The following is a 26,426-nucleotide window of genomic DNA, read 5'->3' as shown; positions in this document are numbered from 1 at the left end:
AATGCATGGATTATATATTACATGAATTCAAACAGCCTCTAAATGTATACCATACCACATAATGTGTTTTCCACAGCTCACTTGTGTCAAGAGTCACAACTAGGGTAGGTTTTGTTTCCATTGACAAAGAAACTAGCTATTTGGAAACATTAATTGCCTCGTTACCACCATAGCACCCGTTGCCTATTAATTGGCCATGTGGCAAGACATGCATGCCATCATTTTCACCTATCTGTTATTTTGCTGTCCAAGCTGATTTTTCCTGTTGAGATGGTACCAATGTATCATGGAATTAGTAAGAATCCCGACAATGAAAGGTATACTAATTTTATCTATATTTTAGCGTTCTCACTGTATAATATAGCGTTTAAAATTAATTTTTATAGATTAAAACAGTGTATTATAAAAAATTAATTCATGTAAAATCAAATTATCTTTTATCTCAAAATCAATAGTTGCTTGTATTTATTGCAACTAATCAAATCAAGAGTAACATCGAAAAAAATATCATTTATTACTCATTAAAAATATTCAAAGCGATTTATATTTTTGGACAAAATAATCACACAAAAACAATTTATATTTTGAGACAAAGAGAGTATAATATAGAAAAATTAATTAATTTTTTTAATTTTTATGTAAATTTTAAATAATTTATATCGTGGGACCGAGAAAGTAAAATATAAGACACTTCATTTAGCTTTAACAAAATTCAAACATGTTTTTATTGATGTCCCTTGTGAAATTAATGTTGGGTTTTAAAGGTAGATGCTTTTTTTGGTTGTCTTTTTGAAGAGCTGGTTTTTTCTCCCTTTCTATTAATTCTTCATTTTGAGGTGATGAGTTAGGTTCAACTGCTTTATTTGTCTCCAATAATTAGATCAAAAGCGTTGATAAAGATTTCAAAAACCATTTGATTTAGAATAAAGAATGATAGTTTGAATATCATTAAAGAAATTAATATTTTTGTTTGTATAATATATTAAGAAAAAGAATGATATATTTATCTTAAAAATAAAAAATATAATATAATACATTGTAATATACCAACAACTAGTAACAGTAATTTTTTTTTTTTTTTTTTTTTGCATTTTGACGGTAATTATTATTAAAATTTTATCTAACAACTAATATTTTATACATTAATATATAGTCATTACCCACCAACTAGTAATTATTCCCGGTTGCTATCAATTACCAACAAATTAACTATCAGTTATCACAAACTGTTAAACTAAATGGGCCCTTAATCAACAAAGACTTCACGAAAGTTTCAATGAGCTATTCATTTCATTAGTGATTTTTAAAATTTCTTCCTTTCAACTACTAGCTGATCTGTACTTATATTGTATTTGAACTGCATCAATCTTATAAAATAATTAATACAAGAGTTTTTTCTTTTGAATTAATATTTAATATGATCATTTTTATTTATAACTATTTAAAATAAAAATTAATTATTATATATTATTAAAAAATTATTTTTTTAATTTACATAACATATTAAATAAAAATAGGATATTGACATTAAAAAATAAAAAATATATACATAATACAAAAATATTTATATTATTAATAATTATTTTACAATCTAATACTAACAATGACTAAATTTTACTAAATTACGGTCACTTATCAGCTATATATAGTTATCAACAGTTGGTTATCAATAATCACTATAAACTATCAACTATTATAAATAGTTAAACTAAATAAAACCTTAAAACATTTATTTTTTTTATTAACCATTCACTATGTGATGTGATAAACAACAAAGATAATCTGTATATGTTTAAATTGTCATTCTAAAAATAAAATTCTCACCAAGTCAATAAATGGGAAAATTGAAAATTGTAAGCTCGCAACTTCAATTCTTTTGGACTAAATGGTCCAATCAAAATTAAGAGTGAAAGAAAGGCTCTATCTTTCATACAGATAGAGGCATACTATTTAAGAGATTGCTAGCAGGGATCATTTCCCATGCAGAGTGAGAATATCCCATTCAGTTGGCTCAAGGGAAAGAGACAGGAACCAGTAAATGTGCCATTGAGACTGAAAGATGAAATTTATAAATAAGTTGCTGATGGTTGGCTAACCATCAACGCACCAGTGGTCTTAGTGGTAGAATAGTACCCTGCCACGGTACAGACCCGGGTTCGATTCCCGGCTGGTGCAGTTTTTTAAAGTTAAGCTTTTTTTAATTTTTAAATAAACTATCCCTTATCTTTGGGTACCCCTATGTTTTTAAACCAACTGTCTCTTATATTTAGGTATCTACTATATTAGATACCCGCGGTATGCATGTTCCATTCATTAGCGTTTAAATTTTCAGGTTTGGATACCGTGGGGTTCATTTTCTATTTATTAGTATTTAAATAAATTCATGTTTAGATACATATTCTATAGTATTCAAATCAATTAAAGTTTAGATAATAAAATTTTAAATGGTTCGGGCATGAGTTTAGGTACTTGACTAGATATTTAAACGGGATATGAACATTAACATTCTAAATAAATACATATACATGCAACTCAAAATTAAAAGATACGCACCCCATTTTTTATTAGTGAGTTAGTTCTCACACTATTTTCATCCCTATTAATGAGTTGGTTTTCATATATCTTAATAAAATCTATTGTTATTGATACATTCTTTCTGTTCCTTATTGCCTTTATATGTATAAGAAGAAAGCGATAAGAGGCTCCATGGAGAATGTGATTAGAAATCTATAATAGAGTTTGACCATGACGATCAAATTAATTATCTTCATACGTAAAAGATACTAGATTACCTAATATTAAAAATTTCAAAATCATCATTAAAACTCCCTTTTTTTTACTGCAATTTCTGAATTATTATATGAACTACTGTTTTTTTGCCCCACATCTTTTGAAATTTGTCATATTTTTTATGATTTATTTATATATTATATTATATTTTATGATATTATTTATAGTTAATGAGTTAGTTTTCACATATTAGATTTTTGAGTGATTCATAAAAGATTCATGAATATAAAAAAAAATGACTACAAAAATTCATAAATATAAAAGGTTAAGACAAAGACTCATAAAAGTATATATATAAAAATTACCATTTGACTTTAAAAATTGATCCTTGTTCAATTAAAAATGAATAATTTTGTATTACAATTCAAATTTTTTTCAAATATTAAAAATTCAGCCATAAGTATAAGAATCCATATGAGTCAGGCCCACGATATTCACTATTCCGGGAATGGTAAACATGTTATTGGGCTAAGGCCCAACAGATAAGCGCAACTGAATCACAAGATTTCGGAATACTAATAACAAAACCGGTGATGTGAAGCCACCAAAGAACTGAAAATGGAGGGAGAGGGCTCGACTCAAGCTGCAGAAGCAGTGCTAGAATCCCTAAGAACCAGAGGGTGGTGCATCGGCGACATCGACCAAGTGAAAGCCTTAGTCGTAATACATACTGCTCTTTCGGATGACGGCGACACTTGTTCGGTGGCGGACTCCATTGAATCGGAGCTGCTCAACATGGACCTTAAGTCTATCGGAGCTAAGTCCCTACCAGACTCGAATCTCCTCCGCAAAACGCCTTATCTTCAAGGACCTAAAGTCCTTCAGGTCTATTTCATTTTTTTTAAGATTCCTTTTGGTTGGTCAGAAAATGCAAAATAGATTATGATAGAAACATGTTATAATGTTCGTAGCCTTTTTTTTTTTCCTTCTGTTTGACAGATATCTTCTGTGCGAGACATATCTGTAAGTAGTATAGGGGAATTTTCTGATTCAAGTAGCCGGCGCCTTCTACGATTCATTCTTACTGATGGGCACAGCGAGATAACTGCGGTAGAGTACTCTCATATACCGCTTATTCCTAAAGATGTTGTTCCTGGTGCTAAGGTACTTTTATTTTTAGTGCAATTTTATTTTCTTCTTTAAGTTTTTCTTAACATGTTTCTATGTGTAGGATGGAAGACCATTGTTTTGTTATGTTTTGTTGTTAATTCTAGCCTTGATTTTCTTAAAGAATTGTCGCCATCTGGTGAAATTTTATATTTCGGGGCTTCATTATTATCTTTACAGAATATCCTATAGGTGCACTATATAAAACCCCCGTCTTACATCTTACATTTTAGTTTCTTATAATGAATTGATGACATTTTAGGAAAAGATATGATAAATTTGTTAATCGTATAAACTTTTACCTCATTGGTAGGTTCGACTGGAAAATAAAGCTCCCGTACATAGTGGTATACTATGTTTGAACCCCAAAGTAGTAACTCTAATAGGAGGTGTTGTGCAACCACTTTATGAAGAATGGCAAATGATCCAAAAATATTCGGGTATCTCCCGTTCATCTATGAGATTATCTCAGGAAACTGATAGTGGTGGTCCTCCTCCATTTGAGAAGTTGCAAATTGCAGCATCATTTTCACGATCTTCTCAGCAAGTCAAACCTTCTGGTCAGAGTTTACAAGCTTTTAAGTATATTAGATCTAACATATAATGCTATAGGGATGCCATTTATTATCATGCTGTGTAGAATTATATTTGTTTGTACTATGTTTGTGTTCTATTGCAAATTTGTAATGGAGGGGTATTACTTCCAGAGAAAACATTGTTGTTCTATTTCAAACCAAAAGTTTGGTTGGTTGATGGAAAACTTGGAGCAAGTAAGTTTTGTAAATATGGTATCTGTAGCATCTTTGTGGTGCAGATTGATGAAAAATATTATGCAATGGGCTATGTAGACCTGCCTACTGGTTCAGTTTCGACTGGAACTAGACTGAGAAAAGCCTGGACTAGAACTGACTTGGAAATTCCGTTTTGATTTGGACTGGAACCAGTAGGGGACTGTTCTACTTTTAGTCTCTTTCCCACAGTTTTTGGGACTGGAACCAGCCTGGAATTTGCCTGTGATCCAGGTCAGTTTGGTTCCATTTTTTTAAAAGTAGATGGTAGGGAAAAAGGGAATGAACCTGTGGGTCATTTGCTAGGCAGTGGGAGCATAGAATGAGATTGCCTTTTTTTTAAACAGTTCCAAAATTCTTTTCCCACTCTCTCACAAGAAAAATCAACAAATTACATTAGGATGAAAATCTAATTCACTACAAAGAACTTGAAATAACTTGTTCAACTTTTTAGATTTCCATAGAGTTTCAATTTGAACACTTTTGGGGTGCTCTTTCTTCCCCTTTTGATTTAGGGAGATGTAAGAGTTTGAACCCCTTACATCTTGTACTCTGAGGTAAGTGCTTGACACTGGGGGGACCATGCCTTGCATAGATATGTTATAATTTTGAGTGTTTATAAATATGAAAAATACTTTGAAGTAAAAAATTTATTACACAAAGTTACTTGTTTCTAACAAATATTTATTTTCACTTTTTAGAGTATTGAAAAAGGAAAAAGCTATTTAGCTAAAAAGATGAAGTTTAGGACCATTCCTTACCATCCTGCATCCCCGCTCTAAGACCTTGCTTAAGTGGGACAAACAGCAGCTAAAGGGTTTTGTGTGTCTAACTTTGTATGACAGATTATCCAGTACAGGCTTCGGATAGAATATGTCATTGCATTTCAGTTTCTCATGAACAGAAGGCCTTTATTTGCAGATAATATTGCTTCTACATCAAAAAGCAGTGTGCCTCCTGCTGCAAATACCCAGTTTAGGCTGCCTGATATGCAACAGAGAGGTAATAGCTCTGATGATAAAGAAAGAACCAAGTCGCTTATCAAAGAAAGGATTGGGGAAGAACCAAGACTGATCGAAGGCGCAGGTTTGTTTTTATGTGCTTTGCTATGTGATTAATATTATGTAATACTGTTATCTTTTATGTGATTTTCTCTTTATGATGCTAGAGAATGGCTTTTGCAATATGTTTTGTAGTGAGAAAGAAGAGAAGGAATATGAATGCTATTTTTGATAGTTTTGTGATATCCACATGCTAGGAGAGGAAACCAAATCTGTGTTATTTAGCATATAGGCAATAGACCAACAAACTAGAAAATTGCTCGCCTGTTTTACTTGCAGGATAAAGATGCATCCAGTTTGTATTTGGCATTATGGTTTGAGTTGCTTGCTTGAATCTTTCTTTTAATTAGCATCTAGAAGTGAGGCTTGGCTTGCATTTGAAAAAGTGTTAATATGCTCGTTTTTCCAGGAGCATTTGAAAATTATTTTTTCCTTTCATATCCAAAATATTAAAAATAATAATTAAAAAGAAACAAAGAACTGTGAAGCGGGCCACCAGAATGCCAAACAGAGCTTTAGATAATTGCTTAAAATCTATAGTCGAAAAGCACCAGCTACCCAGGAAATAAATTTATTATTAATTTTAGGACAGTGAAATCTAAAAACATCATTTTCTTTTATTTCAAAATTTCATAGTTTTTTTTGAATGTTAGTGTTAATAATATTTTGTACTTTTGACAGTGGCTCAATCTGGACGTGTTCGATATCAAGCAATTGCTCAAATGCATTTCCAGAGTACAGGTCATCCAAATCAGTACCCTAGAGGGCAAAAGCATTGGGGTAAAGATAAACAAGAAGAGCAACAGGTTTTCACTTTTGACAGCAAACTTGGTATCAATCTCTCTGTGATTGTGTTGATGTAGCTGTGTGCTTGTTTTTTATAATTGTTAACTAGGAATGTTATTGTAAGATGATAAAGTCAACTTTTAAAACCACTTTGACCTTTGTCCCTGACTTACCATAATTTTGTGGATAGAGTTTTGTTACCTGCTGCATGAATCAAAAACAAGTATGCCCAAAGGTTGCAATATTATTATTGGTAGCTATTTTGACTAAACTATCCTTATCAGCTATAAAGAGAATATCACAAACATTATGAAATAGAATAAACATCATGGAAGATAACAAGCATTTGTAATTTTAAGACTCTTATATAGAAAGAGAATCCTATGTTCTCATAGTTAACTTCTTGTTCTGTTTTGGTAATGCTGCATCATAGGCAAGATTATGCATGCTCAAATGGTTTATTTGTGTTGTATAGAAATCTACCTCAAAAAGATCAACTTCATGCCTAAATGTTTAAGATTATAACCTTATCTAGATGATCATCCCAAAATGATATGAATCTTGGGAGAACCACACATCAAAGCTAGCCTTAAGGTTGCATTGAAATCTCATACTTCTAATATTTGGTCAAAGTCATACTTCTAATGTTTGGTCCAAGTCCCTTACCTTCAACTGACATGGGACCCGAGCTTAAATGTGTCAAACAGTGGGTAATGCTGTAATGACATCTCTGCTCAAGTGTGCTAGTGTGAACATTGCATGCTTTTTATGGTTTAGTTTATAGTATATTTTTGATTTTAGGTGGTTTTTTTGGAAAAATTTATTCTTGATTATAATCTATAGAAAGAAGCGTGCACACATGCACGCACACGCACACATATATATACAAGTTATAATCCTAGAGTGGGAAATATTCTATAATCCTTGTATAGGAAGTACTATTTAATCTTAATCTAGGGAGTAAATACAAATATGGGATTTCATAAAATAGGAAGTAAAATATTCAACATATATATTGAACTAAAATTGCTTGCACATTACTTTAGAGTCTACCTCCAAAAGCAGCGTATCTGCCCTCGTGGAAACTGCTGAAATTAGTCAGATCAAGTTCTACACACATCATAATACAGATGAAATTGATGATAAGTTGACAACTCCCGCTGCTGTAGAAAATGTTGATCAAAAGCCAAGTAACTATGAAAGAAGACCAAAGGAAGGTGAGCTAACTGTTACTGTATTTGCAGATTTTTTTACATTATCTTATGATACGTGTGATTTATCTGGAGATTGCATTGCACAATTTCATTTTTGTAATGCAAGCAATTCTCTCCTAAACACATGTTTATGTGATTGGATCATATAGTATTGAGAAAGCTGAAAAAGTTGTGGAGTGGAGTGCAGGGAATAGTATTGGCATGTATAACAAAGTAAAGTAGACAAGAGTACATCTCATCTGTTATGTATAGACAATGCTAATTTCATATTATGTGTACATAAATTGGAAAATGATAAAGAGAATTTCTATGAAATAACTTTTATGATAAGACCAAATATAGGCTTCTCGTGTCCCCTCTTACTACGGTTGGACAAATCTTTCTTCCTTTTTGAGTTTGTTTCTTTGATCGACATTCATTTTTCGATTGTTACAGTAGCTGAAGCAGTGCCCGTCCAAAATCAAGCAGCAGCCCAAAAGCTCCTACAGAAAATGAGTACACCAAGTCAAGGTGATCAGTATTTTAAAGGTCGACGACGCAAGGGGAAGGGCAAACAAGTAGAGGTTCCAGTTTTCACTCTAGATGAATGGGAAAAGACGAAAGCTGGGTCAAACCACCAATTGAAAACTGATCTTCCAGAGACCAGTTGTGATGAGGACATTGCATGGCAGCTTCAGAACCAACTTGATATGGAAGATTCTCATGTTAGCAATTTTACATCTTTGAATATTACTAATATTTTTATTGTGTTTATAATTTAATCTGAATTCTTTCTCATTCAGGTACAAATGGGTGTACAGAATAAAGTGGCAGATGATATTAAAATGAGCATGTTTGATTATGAAAGAGATTATGGAATGGAACGTGGAGGTGGAGGTGGAGGTGGAGGTGGAGGTGGAGGTGGAGGATGGGGCAGGGGAAGAGGAAGGGGGAGGGGGAGGGGGAGGGGGAGGGGAAGATTTCGTTAGATTTGGCTTGGGCTTCTTTTTTTATCTATAATCTACCTTTTTTGTGTTTTGAATTTGCAGTTCTTCAGGTTTTTTCCTCCTTCCCCAGCTACACTTGGTTGATTAGTGATCACCGAGATAGAATACAGAAAATTTTCTCATAGAGTAATTGAGAATCGCAGAATCTGAAATATGGTTCCCATATCATAGATATAGGTTTTTAATGTTGCTTTGACATCACGCATATTCAGGGTGTTTTCCCATTCTTTTGTAGCACACAACGGTTATTTGTTTTCACTCTTATTTATGCAGATTGAGGATATCCCATTTGTGTTGCTGTTTTTGTTATTTTAATCATCTTACCTGGAATTTGGAATTTGATGACCAGTTCCTCTTAATGTTTCTGAAGAAAAATTGCTGATGTATGTTATGCCACCAACTGCTGGTCTATTTCTGATGACTATTGCATCCGAGACCTTACAGTGGCCCGGTACAACGATATGTAGAATGGCAGTTGGCTTTGTTTAAGAAGCAGCTAAGAGCATCTCCGATGCTTACGTGGATTGTGACTGATGTGTCATTTGAAATAGAATGTGTGAATGATGATGTGATTGAATGTCTATTTATAGATAATAAATTTTAAAAAACTCTTCCCAATGTATTAGTTTTGAATTTTCTTTCATTTTCTTATTTCTCTCTTTCTGGGCCCATAATTTAATATGCAATTAATCACTAAAGAGCAATAAATGTGAACATTGTCTAAGAGACCCTATAAAAATATAAAGTGTAGTAGATAATATCTATTGATTTTTTTGACACATTAATTTCACATTCTAAATAGACATTAGTAGAATAGACATTAGTATTAGAGAGTATTTTTCAGAAAGTCTTTTTATTTTTCTGATGTGGCAATTAAATAAGAGTATTGAAGATGCCGTAAGGATCGTGGTTTCTTGGCTCGCTGGACAGTTGAAAGATCTTTAAATGCTGCCTTTCATAACAATACTAGAAGTACCAACACTAATGTTTACTGGTCCAAAGATAGTGAAATAAGCATATGTATTTCAAAGCTAAAACAAGGTGTTCAAGAATTTGTCTCACTTTGTTTATAGGAATTTTGAAATTTTTTTCTTTATTTTTAAATAGTTTGATTAGATAATTTGAGTTAATTTTTAAATAAATAATTATGATTTCATATCTTAATCTATATATCTATTTACATACAGCCATTAGAATTTTTTTTTTCCTTTCTGAGAATAATCTTATTGTAATTTGTCTAATGTGGCATTGTATTATTTTTTATGGTCATATTTGTGTTCATTTATCTGAGCGCTAAGTGTGGAACCACAACTAATTCACAAATAATACTAAGACACGTAATGGGTGGATACACCTTAAGTTGTATAACATAAGTAATCGTTGGTTTCAAACTCTCTTAAATTTTTCGCTATTTAGGGTCTGTTACTCAAATTTAACTGTTTTGTTAGCGTTTAGCTATTAATTAGGATTTTAAAATACTATTCTCTAAAAGCTAATTTAAAAGTTGAAATTAGTTACTGAACACTATAAAAAATAATATAAAACTAATTTAAAAGCTGAAGTTAATAATCGAACAGTATAAACAATAGTATAAAGCTAATTTAAAATCTGAAATTAGTTACCGAACATTATAAAAAATAATGTGTAGTCAAATTCAAATTGAATTAAAATAACACGATGAGCTATTACTCTAATTTTTTTATTTTTTAATAATTGTTTTTTTCATTTTATTAACGAGAAGACTGATCTACCAGGTTGGCAAAATTACTATAATTTAAAATCATATTTTACAATTTTGAATATAATAAAAAAAATTAGCTATTACTCAGAAATCAAAGTTTGAGTGCCGAGTCTGCTGACTGACAATAAAGGTTATTTTATTTTATTTGAGAATTTTTTATTATATTTATTGTTTCGTTTGATCTTTGAATTTAAAAAATGGTAGGGATATCGAACTCACATTATTTTAAATAATGTAGGATATAAATTATTGAATTAACCAATAGCATGCCAAATTTGGTTTTGACCTAAAAATAGTTCACCTCTATCTGTAAGTAGTGTGTCTCTTCTGACTTATGTGACTCGCTCTTTTCATTTATGTACTTTAACACAAAAAAAAAAAAAAAAACCAAAAATAGTTATATATATATATATATCATGTAATTAAATAAAATGTAATACAGTATAATTTTCACATACAAAAAAAAAAAAAAAAAAATAGAATGGTCTAAATTATTCACACCAAATGTTTAAAGCAATAACGCAAAGAATTTATATAAATACTTACACGTAAATCTTTAAAAGAACATATTTTGATTTAATAAACATTCTAATAAGTTTTGAATATGTTGGGTTTGGGATGCTTGGTGCAGTGTTATTAAATCCAACTCGGACATTAATCCAGCTAAAAAACAAAATGGATGAGTTTGATTTAACCCATGGATCTGAGCAATTAGTAGGTCATAAATGTTAATAATATATATTAATTAAATAATTATAATTGAAATTTTTATAATATAATAAAAATTATTTAAAAATATAAAAAAGTCGATTCAAATTGATTGGTTCCGTGCGAATCGATTATTTTAAGTACAAAACTATCGGTTCAATCACATTTTCCTTCTTAAATAGTTCAAAAGTAAATCTGGCTCGATTTTAAAGTCGAGTAATTGAAGGACAGATTTACCGGTTTTTTAAGTTAACTTTTATGTATGATTAATTTAAAAATTAAGGAACAAATTTGAAAATAAATCATAATTAAGGTCGAGTTGAATTCAGAATGTAATTATTATAATAATGGAATTTTTTTTTTTTTTTGGTTAGGTCCAGTTTCTAAAAAAAAAAAAAAAAAAAAACCGTAGAAACGTTTTTTATTTATTGTCATCAAAGTAATAAAACAATGTTAGGCAGCATAGATATAGATTCAGAAACAACCTTCAGTTGTTCATCATTGTCATCTTCCATCGTTTTTCTACTGCAACCTACTCTCACCTCTAAACTCAGTTGCTCTGCGAAATTTGGAAGAGAACAACAGTCTCAAGCGGCTTAGGAAATGGAAAATATGTTAACCCAGCCGCTAATCGCTGTGTTAATCTCTTCTTTTATCGCCATTAAAGCTTACAGGAAAAAATCTCTCAACTTCTCTGGCGCTATTGCCGGTTTTCTTGTTATGACCATTCATTTCGCAGTCAATTACAGGTATAATCTTTTGATTTTTTTTTCCCTTTTATTCAACTGTTTCTTTTTTGTTTCCTGAGAAATAGTCGGGAAGAAAATACGAGAAAATTTTCAGTTTTTCTTTAATAATTTATTTATTTACGTTGATTATAGATTTGGAGCTGTACTGCTTGTGTTCTTTCTCACTTCATCCAAACTTACAAAGGTTGGAGAGGAGAAGAAGAGACGAATTGATGCTGATTTCAAAGAAGGCGGACAAAGAAATTGGTAAGCTATTCCTCCGTGCTTCGATTTTCTTATTCTTCTAGTATATAATCAATTTGTGGATTGCGAGACTTGAGGGAAGTAAACTTTTTTCTTCATTTCCAGTAATGTTTAAGATTTTCTTGGCTGTTCATTTTGTAAGTTCCTGTTGTTTCAGATGTTTAATGCACTCAAATCTTCTGAATTTCTTGGTTCTTTCTTCTGAATTTTATCATTCTTTTTCTTTTCTTACTAGGATACAAGTTCTATTCAACAGTGGCATTGCTACAGTTTTGGCTTTGGCTACTTGGAAATTGGCTGGATGGGAGGACAAGTGCTTGGATACTAAAGAATCAACTTTAGTAGTATCTTTATTTGGTGGTATTATCGGTCACTATTCTTGCTGCAATGGAGACACTTGGTCTTCCGAGCTTGGGGTGCTTAGTGATGCACAACCACGATTGATCACAACCTTTAAGGTTAATGTTCTTTTCCTTTTGATATTTATCACTTCAATTCCTTCTGTTCGTTCTGCAGGACGCAATTGTTCTGTGCATAGAATGTTAGTTAAATTTACGAAAAACCTTCACTAGTGTGTTTCCTGTGGTCACTTGATGTAAACTTTGTGCCATTGCCAGTAAGAAGCTGCATATAGTCACAGTCAATTCTTCTATGTAATTCAGAATTCTTACATAGAGCCCTGTACTTTTTTGTCTAGTTCATGAAAGATAATTTGACAGCATTTCTCTAATAGTTAGCAATTTTACATGGCATCAAGTTTTGGTGCACTCCATAATCTTTGACGGTTGTTTCGGTTTCTACAAATTGATATTTTGCCATTTTGTTTTTGGGTAAATTAATGTGGTAACCTGTTTGCTCTAGTCTGTATGTCTCTCGTTTTTACCTTAAAGCTAGAATAGTTATTTTGAAGGCTTAAACCCTCAAAGGACCTACCTGAGTAGCTAATGAAATCTCTGCATTCACGTTGCAAAACATCCCTTTTCTTCTTTAGAAGATTTATGCAGTTTCTTTTCTTTTATTGATAATTTGTCTGTGCTGATGGTATGGGCTGTAACTTAATTAATTAACTGATTATCAGCCTGTCCGGAGGGGTACAAATGGTGGAGTAACGATAGCAGGCCTTGTAGCAGCTGCAGCAGCTGGAAGCGTTGTTGGACTTACATTCGTTCTTATCGGATTTTTCACAACTAAATGTGAATATAATGTAGCTCTGAAGCAGCTGTTGATTATACCCCTTGCAGCAGTGGCTGGATTATGTGGGAGTCTCATAGATTCAATATTGGGAGCAACACTTCAATTCAGCGGATTTTGCACTGTTCGCAACAAAGTAAGCTAAAAGACTTGCTTAGATAGATTTACCATTGCCATCTCATGCGTTCCTTACATTATAAACACATTCAGTTATGAGAAGCACGACTTGACTCTTATTGTTACTGACATTGTAGGTTGTTGGAAAACCTGGACCAACAGTGAAGAAAATTTCAGGGCTTCGCATTCTTGACAATAATGCTGTGAATCTTGTTTCAGTACTGTTGACTTCATTGCTGACTTCCATTGTATGTACGTACATTTTCTAAACTGTTATTTTCAGTCAAGTTCTGTATTAATTTTTAGATTACAGGTCTCAAACTGTGGCTTTGCAACTGAATAATGTATCGATTATCCGAGAAATACTAGTCATAGCCACTTCAGGAAACTTGATGATTCCAGATTTGTTGAACTCACTCTTGCAATATATTTCCTGCACAATACTATGTTATGGTATAACTTTTTGCCCACATGTAATAAGTTTGTGGTCTTTCCCTCAACAAATTAATGATCTCAAACTTATTGTTAGGCCAGGCTAAACTATAGTCATTATCAGCACGAGAGAACAGCATAATTTTAGACATGGAATATAAATTGCAGAGATTTATTAATTTAGATTTTATTTACACAACGTAGACATTCTTCAACCGACATCACTCGAAAGAGAGAGAGATTAGAGACAAAATGCAAAACGACAAGAGTGATTATTCAAGAAAATGATATCGGGCAACTAAAGCATGTCTCTGTCTTAGCAGCAGCAGCAGAGAACATCTAAGCAACATTCACAACTCTCGTAGCAGCAAAAACAGCAACAAAGAGCAAACAAACTGCATCAAAACAACATTAAGTTTTCCTTTGTTAGATCTCTAGAAACTTCTGAATTAAAAAAAAAAAAAAAAAAACGAAAATGAAAAAGAGAAAGAGAGAGTGACAAACCAAGCATAGAGGAAGCCTTTCTCCTCTTTGCGCCTATTAACTTCATCAACATATGAAGTCTGTTGATTAGGTGGTGCATCCATTTCTATAAGAAAAGAATTTCAATCAGTGAATACTGCATACTATAAAGCCTACTTATTGATATATATATATACACACACACACACACACAAACAGATAAGAGTAGCAGAAGAGGAAACCATTATGTAACAGATGGACACACACTAATTGGGGGGGGACCAATTTGTTCACTATCAAACAGCTAACAGTACTGTCGTCTTCAAATACTGGTTTTGGTAGATAGATTCTTAATGGAGTTAAAAATCCACTTTTTATTTGAAGATTTATTAAATACTAATTCCCCTGGAAAGCAGAAGTGCTAAGCTCAAGTAATAATTCTCCATCACATCATTTTTGAGTAATTTTACTTATTTTCACTTAATTTATCTTTAAGTATTTAAGTATATGGTAATTAACTGTCTAAACTTGAAGTTATACTTAAGTACAAACATATTGATGCTCTGTGTTTAGTAGGAAAGGAAGGAATTAGGTTAAGGAAGATGATGAGATTTGCTTTTGGTTGGTTGGTAGCAACTAACAAGGAAAAACAGAAAATAATGGAGTCTCCACTTTTTATTGCATTGACAAATTAGCCCATAAAAGATTATATATACACATATATGTTCATAATTGTAAGGGCAAAAAGGTAATTAAGCATTTATCAACTTCAATCCTCCAGTCCTAGTATACTAAATTGAAAAGGTTTTGCCCTTTTCATGGGAAAATGGAAGGAGATTTGTCCTTCCTCTTTAGATTTTTTTCTTCAACCAACAAAAAACAATCAAACATTTGAAGAGTATTCGAATCCAAAACCTTCCACCCTTGCCTTTTTTATGGGATGTAAAAAGACCAATTGGATCATATAGATTGACGAGATATCATATATATTAATTAATATTGGTTTGGTTAGAGTTTTAAATTCAAAAACCACCCACCACATGTAACAGTCTAGTATTACTCTTACCATGATAAATATTTTTTTTATTTATTATTATTTTATCTTTGTATTTTGCCAAAATAAAATAATGTCCTGTATTTTTTGAAAATACATTAATTGTTCCCTATGTTTTACATCTATTACACTACTTTGTCTCTGTAAATTTTTCATACTTTTTCCATTAAAAAGTACCAAAAAATTATAAAAATACATGGGGCAAACTAGTTAATTTTAACAAAATACAGGTACAAAATATTTAAAATTTCAAGATTAATATTACAAGTATTAACCAGAAAAGGATAAAAAATTGGTGGAAGGACAGTAGTACAACAGATACTAAACATAGAGAAAAATTAATGTATTTCTGAAAGTACAGGGACAGATTAGTATATTTTAATAAAATATAGAGATAAAATAATAAATTTTCCTTTTTGTGAATACAGTTTAGAACTTTAAACTTTTGTAAGCGCTATCAATCGAACGAGTAGAGTAGAAGTAAATTGAAGTTTCGCAAAGATGATGAAGGGTCACCCTCAGCCCCTCTGCTGCGGTAGTTGTGCAGGAAAGACGAGCAATTAATGTCGGGCTCCGAATGGTGATGATGAAGTAGAAGTAACATCCTCCATCGTTCAAATTTTAATATGAAAAATGGGGTTTAGGACCAAAATTATGCATTTTGAAAAATAATTTACCGAATTAATGTAATTTCAAAAGAATTAAAAAACCGTCGTCCGTAACGGTGGTTTCTGATCGAACTACGATGCAAGATTTCAAATCTGACAATGGAGTCCCATGCGAAATTTTGAAAAAAAAAAAAAAACACTAAAACCGTCTCCGCTACTGACAATTTTAGACTTTTTAGTGTCAGTATGAAGAAAAATACAAAAACAAAGATAACGGTAGAATTGTTGTTATTATTTCAAAGGACACGGAAACCGTCATCGTTGCACTTGTTTATTTCTTTTGCCGTCCAACCTATTTGCATAGGTTTTTAAGCACGAAGACTTGGTCATATGTAACGTGGAAAACGAAAACCTACTCGTCTCCATGCATTATTGCGTTGGGATTGGTTAGTATGAATAAAATGTTGTAAAATCACGTGACCCTTTTTCGATCTATAACCACTGCCAGTGTCCGCAAGTCTACCGAACTTCAACTACGTCTAGCTCGAGTGTTGCAGGATCTTACTACGCAGGATCTTACTACATGATCGACTCATCCACGGTGACAATTTCCATGCCCAATATTCCAACTCTCTCTCTCTCTCTCTCTCTCTCTCTCTATAATATATATAAATATATATTCAACTTAGATATTTACAAATGAATAACCAAAATGGGGTAAAGTCTTATCCAATGAAGATTAAAAAAAAAAAAAAAAATAGCTCATGCAATTAAAAAAAACAAAAATAAGAATATATTGAAATTTGATTGAAGTTTGGTTGAAAGCATATCTAGTAGTAATTGCTATCTCCATAACATTGGATCTTTTTCAACTCTTAAATGCATGCAATCAAAACCCAAACCAGAGCCAATGTTTTGTGGTGAAGAGAAAAGAAATGGAATTAGCTATACAACTTGTTCAAGGTGTAACAAAGCAAACAGCTTGAATATCCTTGCTAAAGGATAACAGCAATATCTCCATTTTTAGATCAGGGAGATAAATTACAGCTCTTAAAAGAATAAAATATGGGCAAAAAACAAGCATTTGCCCTTCTGGTGACCCTAGAAGATATGTCAATACACATAATTGCAAGCTATGGGGGGTTGTACTTCCAGCAGCGCAGCGAACAGCCCCCCTTCTGCCAAACAAACCTTCAAGGCAGCAGCAGTACTACTTTTAACACAATTATAATACAACATTCTTAGCACATACGCAAAAGAATCATATACTAGCATCCCAAACTCCTTCCTATTTCGAGAACTCATTTCCAGTGCTGCAATCAGAGCTGCTAATATATGGTTGTTTCTTTACCAAAGGGTGTTGATCATGCGATTAGCAGGCAACAGAACATGTGGCTGCAGGTTTTACTGGAGCCATAATGTTCTCAGCTGCAGGTCGGAAACCCGCTGCAGCATTTTCAAGGCGTTCCCAAGTCAGTCTCCGCTTCTCAGCTTTCAAACTTAACATGGAATCTTCCTCCTCCAACTTACGTTGGCAGGCGAGCATTAGCTCTTCATCCATTTCACAGAACATCTTCCTAATGTTCTGTGTAAGGTTGAGCACTGCTTGATTCCAGTGGTTCTGTGTGTTCCGCTCAAGAGCTGAGAAGACAAGAGGCATAATCACCTGCCTGTTATGTGCAATAAGATTTAGGACGCGCTCATTGTTCCATAGTAAGTGAGCTCGTTCAGCCACCTGGAAAGGTGAAAATAAGCTCATTAAGCCATCACAATTTTCACCGTCTATATACAAGTTATGTTTTTCCTTAAGGAACATCCTAATGCATATTCCTAAAATAACATCCAATTATGTATCCCATGGCTCAGTATGCTGAAAGAAAACAAGTGCCAGGAAAATTCAGCCCATTTCAAAATAAGGTGGAGACTATCTGTCCTATTGGCTCCACTCCATGTGAGAGGGTCCATGGTGAACCATGGTCCATCCAAGAATTTCTCAATCAAAATAAGCTAGATCCAGTTGACCACAGATATTTTCAATATATTAGAACAGTTTGGACTTATTTTGTTATGTGGCAATTTTTCTATATTTTATATTAATTATCATTACTTGTGATTGCTAAATAAGGCGTACAAACCAGTGTTTCTAAAACCAAGTCTTGATTTCAAAAAAAAAAAAAAAAAAGGGCACATAAACACAGAGGATAACAGGATGCCTGAAAAGTTTACAAATTGAGACCCTATAACAAAAACCAACTAATCGTCTAAACAGCTCAATATACTTTTTCTTTCTGAATCATGGGCCCTATCCTCCAAAGTGGGACCTTGCACATTGGATTGGAGATGTCCTTTATTGCCCTACCTAGGTGCCAGTTTAATGTCTAAGTAAAGGTATGATTAGAGCACTAGCAACTTTAAGAGTGCATATTTATGCATCACTTGTAGCACATATCACCGTAAAACCTGAACTTACGAACATCTAATTGCAGTCCAATTAGTTAAATAAATCTCATAAACTTCAGGCCTAATAATGTATGTCATCAGTAATAGCATTCTGTGGTACCAGAACATTAAATGATACAAAGCCCTCTGGGAAATACCAAATGGAATGCAATAATAAGCAGGAATCTAAAAGATAAGTAGAATGAATGAAAATTTAAATTGCAAAGACACATCATGAAATATGAGGATCATAGTTAACAAGTATGTTGTACTACCATGTAATGAGCATGACACTAGTAAAGAAGTATTTACCTGGTAATGGGAGCTATTGAGGCAGCAGCCTATACGTCGAAACAGTGGAACCATGACCTTATGAAACTCATCCATGCTAGTCATTTCCAAAATCTCTTCTATCTCACTTATAAACATCAACTCTTTCTGGCTGTTTGTTATTGGCCAGTACTTCAACAGTCCCTTAATCACAGTACTAGCCAATTTTGGATCCTTTTCTATAAACTGTACAACACAATATGTTAATTGTTGATGATACACACCTACTGATTTTGGCTTGTGTAGAGGAATCAAAGCTCTCCATAGAAACATCTTGTGTTCCTCTTTCAATGGCAAGGCAAACCCACTAATAACACTTCCAAAAATCTCCAGTAGTTCTGCAATTCCATTATGACGTTCAGTTTCGAAAACAAAATTATAGATGATATTGCCAACTGCTTTTCGAATAAAAGGCCGATGCACCATGAACTTCCCATAAATCCTATGCAGAATTGTTTTCAAACAGTCTCTTTCTCTTGGATCCTCAGAATCAAAAAGGTCAAGTAATCTCAAAATAAAAGCATGATCTACATACTTTTTTGCTGCCTTTGCATCAACAGCATTTATAAAACGCAGTAGTAGATCATACACACATTGTAAATATGACCAATCGGGATCAAATATTGGTTCTTCATCCTCAGTTTCTCCACCTGTGTTATTGGAACGACACTTTGGGGGGAATACCCTAAATAGGTTCATTGAACACATCTTACACATTGCAGCCATTGCAGATTCAGTAAACTTTGCAGATCCAGAAGAAACAAAATCAACAAGATCCATCAGTGTCTGACGTTTAAGCTCTTGCTGAGCAGCAAGTTTATCTGGATCACTAAAATCACAAACCTCACAGCAAAAGTTTAATTTACTAACAAAAAGGTTCTGCTTCTGCATGTTTGAAACATCTTTGAAGGATAGGTGAGGCTCCACTGCCTCTGCCCCAGACATAATGCTTGCAGGGAAGACTGCTGAAGATACCCTTTTGACAACATTTAATCGACTCGAAAAAGAATTCCCACTGTTGGTACATGGGATTCCGTTCCCCCAATTGGTAGAACTGTTTCCAGAATCAGAATCCAATGGATCAGATTTTGAGGACTTCCTTGGGATTTTGCTTAAAATCTGTTTAAGCATGGCGGAAATGCAGCAACTTTCAGCAGATATATACCTACATCAGTTACATGAATTGAATCAGTGCAATTATCCAGTAGAGCGAAGGACCAAGAAAGCTCTTTGTGTCTTTGCATCAGCAAGAGGGTAAGAAACAAACAATAGACATTTATCTATTTCTGGTATTCTTAGCAAGTTAGCATGTAAACAGTTAAAGTGCAAGACTCATGCACACATTAGTAATTAGTGACATGAAGCAACCAGGATCGGTTGAATAGGACAAAGTTGAAACCAGACAAATTAAACCAATCAGGGGGCTCGGACTACAAGAACATCGTGAGGCCAAAGCATCCAATCCCACTATGAATCCATTATTGGAAATAGCAGCTTGAGAACATAAAGACATTGAAACATTTAAGTACATTAAACAATGTCACGACTCACGTTGGTTAGTTGCAAGGATAATGGAGCACAAGCGCTTGCTCCTTCAAAATTAACTACTTTTATCACAGTTTCTATTCTTTCTAGACAATAAGTATACTCAGCCCAAGCTTTTGAAAATTTGAAATTAAGCTTACTACCATCAAAACCACCACAATGATAACCAGCCCCATATACCCGCATTAACGACATTGTCCATCTCTAAATACCCAAATTTAGTTCTAGCCCAATAAATTGAACCCATAACTGACAAACAAACAGCCTAGTTTATGACCAAGATTTACCGGACCCTTGCTTGAATTGACAGGCAAACTCAACAGAAAAACTCAGATCAAGGATGCTAGGAATCAATTTGATACAAGAAACAAGGAAACAGAAACTCGACAAATTAATGGTGGTAAAAAAAAAAAGGTGAAACGAGAGTCATACATTTGAAATGATTTAAATAAAGCAAAAACGAGAATCCTCCTGGCAAGAAAATTGGAGGATGAAGCCTTAGATCTGGAACAAATATGATATTCAAGATAGTATTTACCAAAGATCTGCACAAACTTACATGCACGAATCAAGCAGACAAAACCCAGATCTTGATTATAAAAAACAGTAACTTCATCAAACTAGAAAAAGGAAACTTTCTTGTCAGTCCATAATGTAACTCCAAAAAAATTGAAACTTTAAGCAGTTAAGAGTATAGGTCAAGAATTAACATTCACGCACAAACAAGAACAACAAAGAAGAGAGAGAAAGAACCTGTGTGTTATCTTGAGAGGGTGTTAACTGTTAAAAGAGAAGGAGAGAGGGATCTTTAAGCAAAGAAATGAAAATGGTGGAGGGATTTGAGTGTGAAAGTAGGCTACTTTTTTAGTAAATGGAGAGGATATTTTAGATTATGGGCTTTTGGGTATTGATGGATCTCCATGAAGGATCAAAAAAAGGAGGAAGCACCTCGATTGAAGAGAATAAGAGGTGTGGCATTTTCTGAGAATTGCAGGTACCAGTCACCAGTAACCACCACCCAGCACTACCAAGCGTTTAGGAAAAATGGAATACTGTCTATATTTAATTCTGTAAACAGTTTGATAATAAGTGTATTTGTTTTCTATTTTTTTTTCAAAAATTTTGTGTCCCTGTACTGTTTTAGTCTCAATAATAATATACAGAACAATAATCATTTTCTGCTCTACTATGTTTTGGCTAGTCTGATTTAGATCTGCTTTGGATTTTATTTCCTGCTTAAACTTGGAGCTTTTCTTTTATTATTGCATGTAATTTTTTTTACAGCTTTTTACCGAACTTTTTGTCAGTGTTTTGAGATTTCTATTATTTAAAGTGTTGGTAGCCTAAATATTTATAATAATATTTAAAATTTAAGAACGAAATATTAATGCTTTAATAATTACTAAAATAAATAATTTTATCAAACAAAATCTTTATAAAAGTGCTATTTTTTTAAAAGTATAGTGAAAAAAGTAAATTTAATTTGCGACTATTAAATAATAATCATTGCTTCTGTTGATTTTATAAGTTGTTTACATTCTTATATTTATTTTTATAAATATATTGTAATATTTTTATAAGATAAATAAGAAATGTAGACATACGGTTAAGTATTTTATTTGAAAATCGTTATTAACAGAAGAGATTAATTTTATGCATGTTTGCTAGATGTCAATTTGACATTCAATAAATTAAACCTCGCATATTTGTATATATAATATGTATTTCGCTTATAAAATAAAACACTAAATAGTATTTTTGAACTAAAAAGGAGTTATTACAAGCCTTCCAAGCGAAGCTTAGCATAAGGAAGAGTGAAAATTAGTAAATTTTGTATTCAAAACAAAAGAAGAAAAAGAAGAAGATTTTTTTTTTTTTTTTTTTTTGGCTTGTAAGCTTTGCAGGATCTCATTCACTGGTAGCGAATGGGACTGTCAGAATGTTAATTTTGTCCAAGAAAAAAATTTTCAACGTTGATTGTGATTTCCTTTGCATAAAAAGGAAGTGGTCCTCTAGGTATTGGCTTTGCATATCTTTCTGATCTTTTAAGAAGTTGAAGATATTTCAAATTCTCTGTACACACAAGTATTCATTACTAATACTTAATTAACATTCAGCCAACTAACAATGTATTAGTCGGAGTGATGAACGAGTTCAATATCCGCAAAAGTGATAATATAAATTCTATCATAAAAATATTTACGCGCTATTGTCAGATTAATACTTTTAAATTCTTAAAATAAATACTTAAGTAGCATGCTATTATTTATATTGATCATATAAGTATTAAAATTAATTGTTTTTATTATAATAGTTGGTTATTAATAACCCCAACTAAGAGACAAATCAGAAAAAAAAAAGTAATTTTAGATTAATTAAGATAATATAATTAAAGATGTCATTAGTTAGATTGTGAATTTTAACTTGCACAAAATATTACAAGTAATTTTTAAAAATTTGACATTTTATAAACATGATAAAACAACTTAAGTTGTACCAAATGAAAATGAAAATGTATTATTATAATCAAATAGAATATTTTTTGTTGAATAAAAAATAGTAAATTAATTTTGTTTTGGACGAGAGAAACAAAAATGGAAGGGCCAATGAGCAAATTCCAAGAAGAGGAGAAAGTTTGGTGAGAGGCAATTATTAAAGCAGCGTTATTGGTCACAGCTTCGTAAGGATTTTGCCTACCAATATTTCATGCCGTCCAAAGACAAAAAGAGATAGATCCCTTTCTACATGGGCCGCTCTTTTTTTTTTTTTTTTTATTATTATTAATTATTTTTTGCACCAATAACATTGAAGAAGAAACTTCATTGTCTCAATAAATCTATAATCTATAATAATATACTCCATTTGTGCCCCATTGGTAAGTAGTTTTTTTTTTATTTCACAAGAATTAAGAAAAATTAATTATTTTAGTTAAAAATATAAATTTATATGTATTTTTTTATTATACTCTTACTTTAATATGAAATATACTCATTAATCTATTATTGATTTTTTCATCAGTCAAAATTAATTAATTATCTAAAATTAATTAATATGCGTTGAAAATGATTAAATTTGTAAATATTTAATTTTTAAAGTGATTGTAAATAAATAATAGTATTGGAAAATAAAAAGTAATTGGTAAAATAAGAAATTTATTTTTAAAAAATAATAATAAATATGGGTATAATAGAGATTTAACATATTAACTAATTTATTTAAATTGTGAGTGAGCTATAGTATTAGGCAAACGAAAAAATTAAAGTGTGTCTATCCATTAGAGATGAAGGTAATATATATAAAAATGAGAATGAATGGGAGAACATTAAGATCGCTAGAAACATCCTTACTAAATTATAAATTGACAAAAATAAAGTTAGAGATTTTAATTTGATTAATTGAAAAAATAAAAGCAATTTAATTTTGATTGGTCATATAATATCCTATTTAAATCTAAATTTTATTAAATGAAATAAAAAATTATATTATATATATGAAATATGATAAGAATATAATATCTTTAAGGATTTTAATTTTATTGATAAAAAATAAAAGTAATTTAATTTTAATTTGTATATTAATTTACTATTTGAATCTAAATTGTATTGGATAAATTAAAAAATTATATTATATACTAATAAGATATATATTAAATGTTATAAGAATATAATATGTTTAAGAATTTTAATTTTATTGATTGAAAAGTAAAAGTAATTTAATTTTGATTGGATATATTGTGCTACATAAGATACATAATAAATACACTAAAAATATAATATGTTTAATTATTACTTTTAATAAACCTTCAATTTGATTTGTTATAATTTTTTTCCCATGTAACTTATTCTACAAAGAATAAACATAATTTATTACATTTAATATAACATGTTATATTAGCAAACTAAATAATAAAATAAAATTTTTTATTATTTTTTATTTTTAATCGAATAATAAATTTTAATTTTAATAATAAACAACAATAATATCAATTTAAAATATTAACAATTATACTTTATTCTTTTGTCAGAAAAATTCACTCTTTTTTTTCAGTGCAAATTAGGATTATAATTGTTCAAAAAACTACTTTTTAGATAAGTATGTATTGCGCTCAATGTCTAGAAAAATTGAGTTGGATTCTAATATTTTTCATGTTTATAACTTTTGTTCTATTGTTACTGTTTACAAGTTTGTTCGGCAAAATTAATTATTTTGATAGTAGTTAATTATTTTAATAGTGTTTAGCTATTTAAGTAGTTTTTCATAAAACGCTAAACCTAAAAGTTATATGAATTAACTTTTTATAAAACGCTATATTAACATTTAAAAGCTGTTAATGTAGAAGATTTTTTTATAGCGTTTTGACTTGGCTACTTAAAAAGCTGTTGCGAACACAGCTTTCGTTCAGAGCAAGATTAGATGGAAGCTTAGCTGCAAATTGGATTCCTATGGTTATGTACTTATACTTCTAAGGAGTGATTACTAATTAGAATAAAAGTTTGTTATTTTTTATCAATTAGGTTTGATGTTACTATTAAGTATTTCAGAAAATAAGTTTTTTGAATACATCATATGAAGACTTAAATTAAATTCTGAGCTAAAATAATATGCAAATTATATGATTATTAATTATATCATATTATATTCTATGAGTGGCAAAATAAAGATTAAAGGGTTTTCTCTTTTCTTTTCTTAATTTCACTTTATTATTTTAAAATTCACTAATATTTGATGAATAAATTATGGAATCTGAAATTGAAATGCTAAGAGTTTTGGTATTCTAGACCCAACATGAAATTAATTTTATAAAAGAAAGTAAGAAAGCTACTAATGTCAAACCAAATGATTAAAATGAAAAACATGAAATGATTATTGGAACACACTTTATGTGACTAACTATAATTACAAGTAGGTTTTGCCAGACCAAAAAGGTCTCAAAGCACAAAAAAGAAAGAAGCAAAAAAATAAAAAAAATAAAAGGAAAAATTTTCTCTTATTCATCAACTTCAACTTCCCTTGATTGCTCCCCCACTCAAGAAAGCCAGAATTTTGTCATCTAGTGAGCCTCAATTAGTGCTTCCAAGTAATTAAATAGTTAATTAAGCCCATAATCTTAATCACAAAGTGCTTAATATTAATTAGATTTAGCTTGTGGACTTTTCTTTAAATATCTGTTGATCTTATTTTAGTCGCTGTTGACTATTTTAGTAATATTTAGCCATTATTTATTTTAGTAGTATTTTATAAAATGTTAAAAGTTAAATGTTACATGAGTTAACTATTTATAAAATGCTATATTAACATCTAAAAATTAATTTAAACACTAAGATACCAAACACTTTAAAAAAATAACTTAAAAAGAACACAAGTTAAATCTGTCAATCAAATCTCATAATTATCATCATTAAACTTGCAATAGCAACAAAACTATTATTACTTTTTCACCTCATACCATATTGATGAAATGGTTCCATTTAAAACTTTTTCTCCACCAAACAAAAACAAGATGTCTACGTGGAATTTTTTTTTTTCACTGCAGTAAAAGATCTTTGGGTGATAGAGCATATATTCTACTAAAAAGTTAGATATATTAAGAAAAAGAGTTTGGTTATAACAATGATTTTTTATGACATTAAATTTAAAATTATATTTATTTCAATATAAATAGTTAAATATATAGTAGTCTATCTTATAGATGTTTAATAAATTTTATTTAAAAATTACTTGATAATTTTTTAGAAGAGAAAAATCTTTATAAATTTTTTATTTTACCTTATTTGATATACGTTTTTATTAAGAAAATATTACGCTAATATTACCATTAATCAAATCTTGAGGCAAAAATATGCATTTATATTAGCCGATTAAACAACCTTTGAGTTATGATTCATTAATATATATAATTTTTTGAGTATTGGGAAGGAGGTTTTGAACCCAGATCTATTGTTGAATCGTATAAGTACTTACCACTAGACTATATCTTAGTTTGCATGATTCATTAATAATTAATGTAAGGCTATATTAAGAAAAAATTACAGTTTAATAAATTAACTATATTTTCTTAGTCTGTAATAAAAATTA

General features: G+C 31.1%; 3 protein-coding genes and 1 non-coding gene across 7 annotated transcripts; 3 read left to right on the top strand and 1 right to left on the bottom strand.

The window, feature by feature from the left end:
• Window positions 1–2,103: 2,103 nt before the first annotated feature.
• Window positions 2,104–2,175, top strand: TRNAG-GCC (transfer RNA glycine (anticodon GCC)). The gene has a single exon. It is a non-coding gene; the product is annotated as a tRNA-Gly (tRNA).
• Window positions 2,176–3,325: 1,150 nt separating this feature from the next.
• LOC105639462 (tudor domain protein (DUF1767)) lies at window positions 3,326–9,028 on the top strand. 2 transcript variants are annotated; one of them, XM_037641348.2, is made up of 8 exons: window positions 3,326–3,615; window positions 3,730–3,894; window positions 4,211–4,457; window positions 5,607–5,771; window positions 6,428–6,577; window positions 7,579–7,749; window positions 8,182–8,450; window positions 8,529–9,028. In XM_037641348.2, exons 1-8 carry the CDS (start codon window positions 3,349–3,351, stop codon window positions 8,712–8,714), a joined length of 1,620 nt encoding a protein of 539 aa, XP_037497276.1. In that variant the 5' UTR covers window positions 3,326–3,348; the 3' UTR covers window positions 8,715–9,028. The 2 variants fall into 2 exon arrangements, with proteins under 2 accessions (XP_037497276.1, XP_037497277.1); XM_037641349.2 differs by lacking the exon at window positions 4,211–4,457 and having other exon boundaries at window positions 5,531–5,771.
• Window positions 9,029–11,641: 2,613 nt separating this feature from the next.
• LOC105639288 (integral membrane protein (Protein of unknown function DUF92, transmembrane)) lies at window positions 11,642–13,869 on the top strand. The gene is made up of 5 exons (XM_012223295.4): window positions 11,642–11,930; window positions 12,063–12,176; window positions 12,409–12,631; window positions 13,252–13,500; window positions 13,619–13,869. Exons 1-5 carry the CDS (start codon window positions 11,785–11,787, stop codon window positions 13,748–13,750), a joined length of 864 nt encoding a protein of 287 aa, XP_012078685.1. The 5' UTR covers window positions 11,642–11,784; the 3' UTR covers window positions 13,751–13,869.
• Window positions 13,870–14,055: 186 nt separating this feature from the next.
• Window positions 14,056–21,479, bottom strand: LOC105639286 (serine/threonine protein phosphatase 2A 57 kDa regulatory subunit B' kappa isoform). 3 transcript variants are annotated; one of them, XM_037641343.2, is made up of 5 exons: window positions 21,105–21,479; window positions 20,911–20,971; window positions 18,789–19,971; window positions 14,418–14,502; window positions 14,056–14,308 (listed from the first exon to the last, which is right to left on the bottom strand). In XM_037641343.2, coding segments are annotated over exons 2-5 (1,326 nt in total). In that variant the 5' UTR covers window positions 20,913–20,971; window positions 21,105–21,479; the 3' UTR covers window positions 14,056–14,252. The 3 variants fall into 3 exon arrangements, with proteins under 3 accessions (XP_037497271.1, XP_037497270.1, XP_012078684.1); XM_037641342.2 differs by lacking the exons at window positions 14,056–14,308; window positions 14,418–14,502 and adding an exon at window positions 16,951–17,772 and having other exon boundaries at window positions 21,105–21,460; XM_012223294.3 differs by lacking the exons at window positions 14,056–14,308; window positions 14,418–14,502; window positions 20,911–20,971 and adding an exon at window positions 16,951–17,772 and having other exon boundaries at window positions 21,105–21,457.
• Window positions 21,480–26,426: the final 4,947 nt, after the last annotated feature.

This window comes from Jatropha curcas, chromosome 8 (genome assembly GCF_041381405.1).
Source record: "Jatropha curcas cultivar XTBG-Jc1 chromosome 8, XTBG_Jcur_1.0, whole genome shotgun sequence".
NCBI lineage: Eukaryota > Viridiplantae > Streptophyta > Magnoliopsida > Malpighiales > Euphorbiaceae > Jatropha > Jatropha curcas.
Note: the sequence above shows the minus strand (reverse complement) of the source record. Positions and strands in the feature narration are given on the sequence as shown.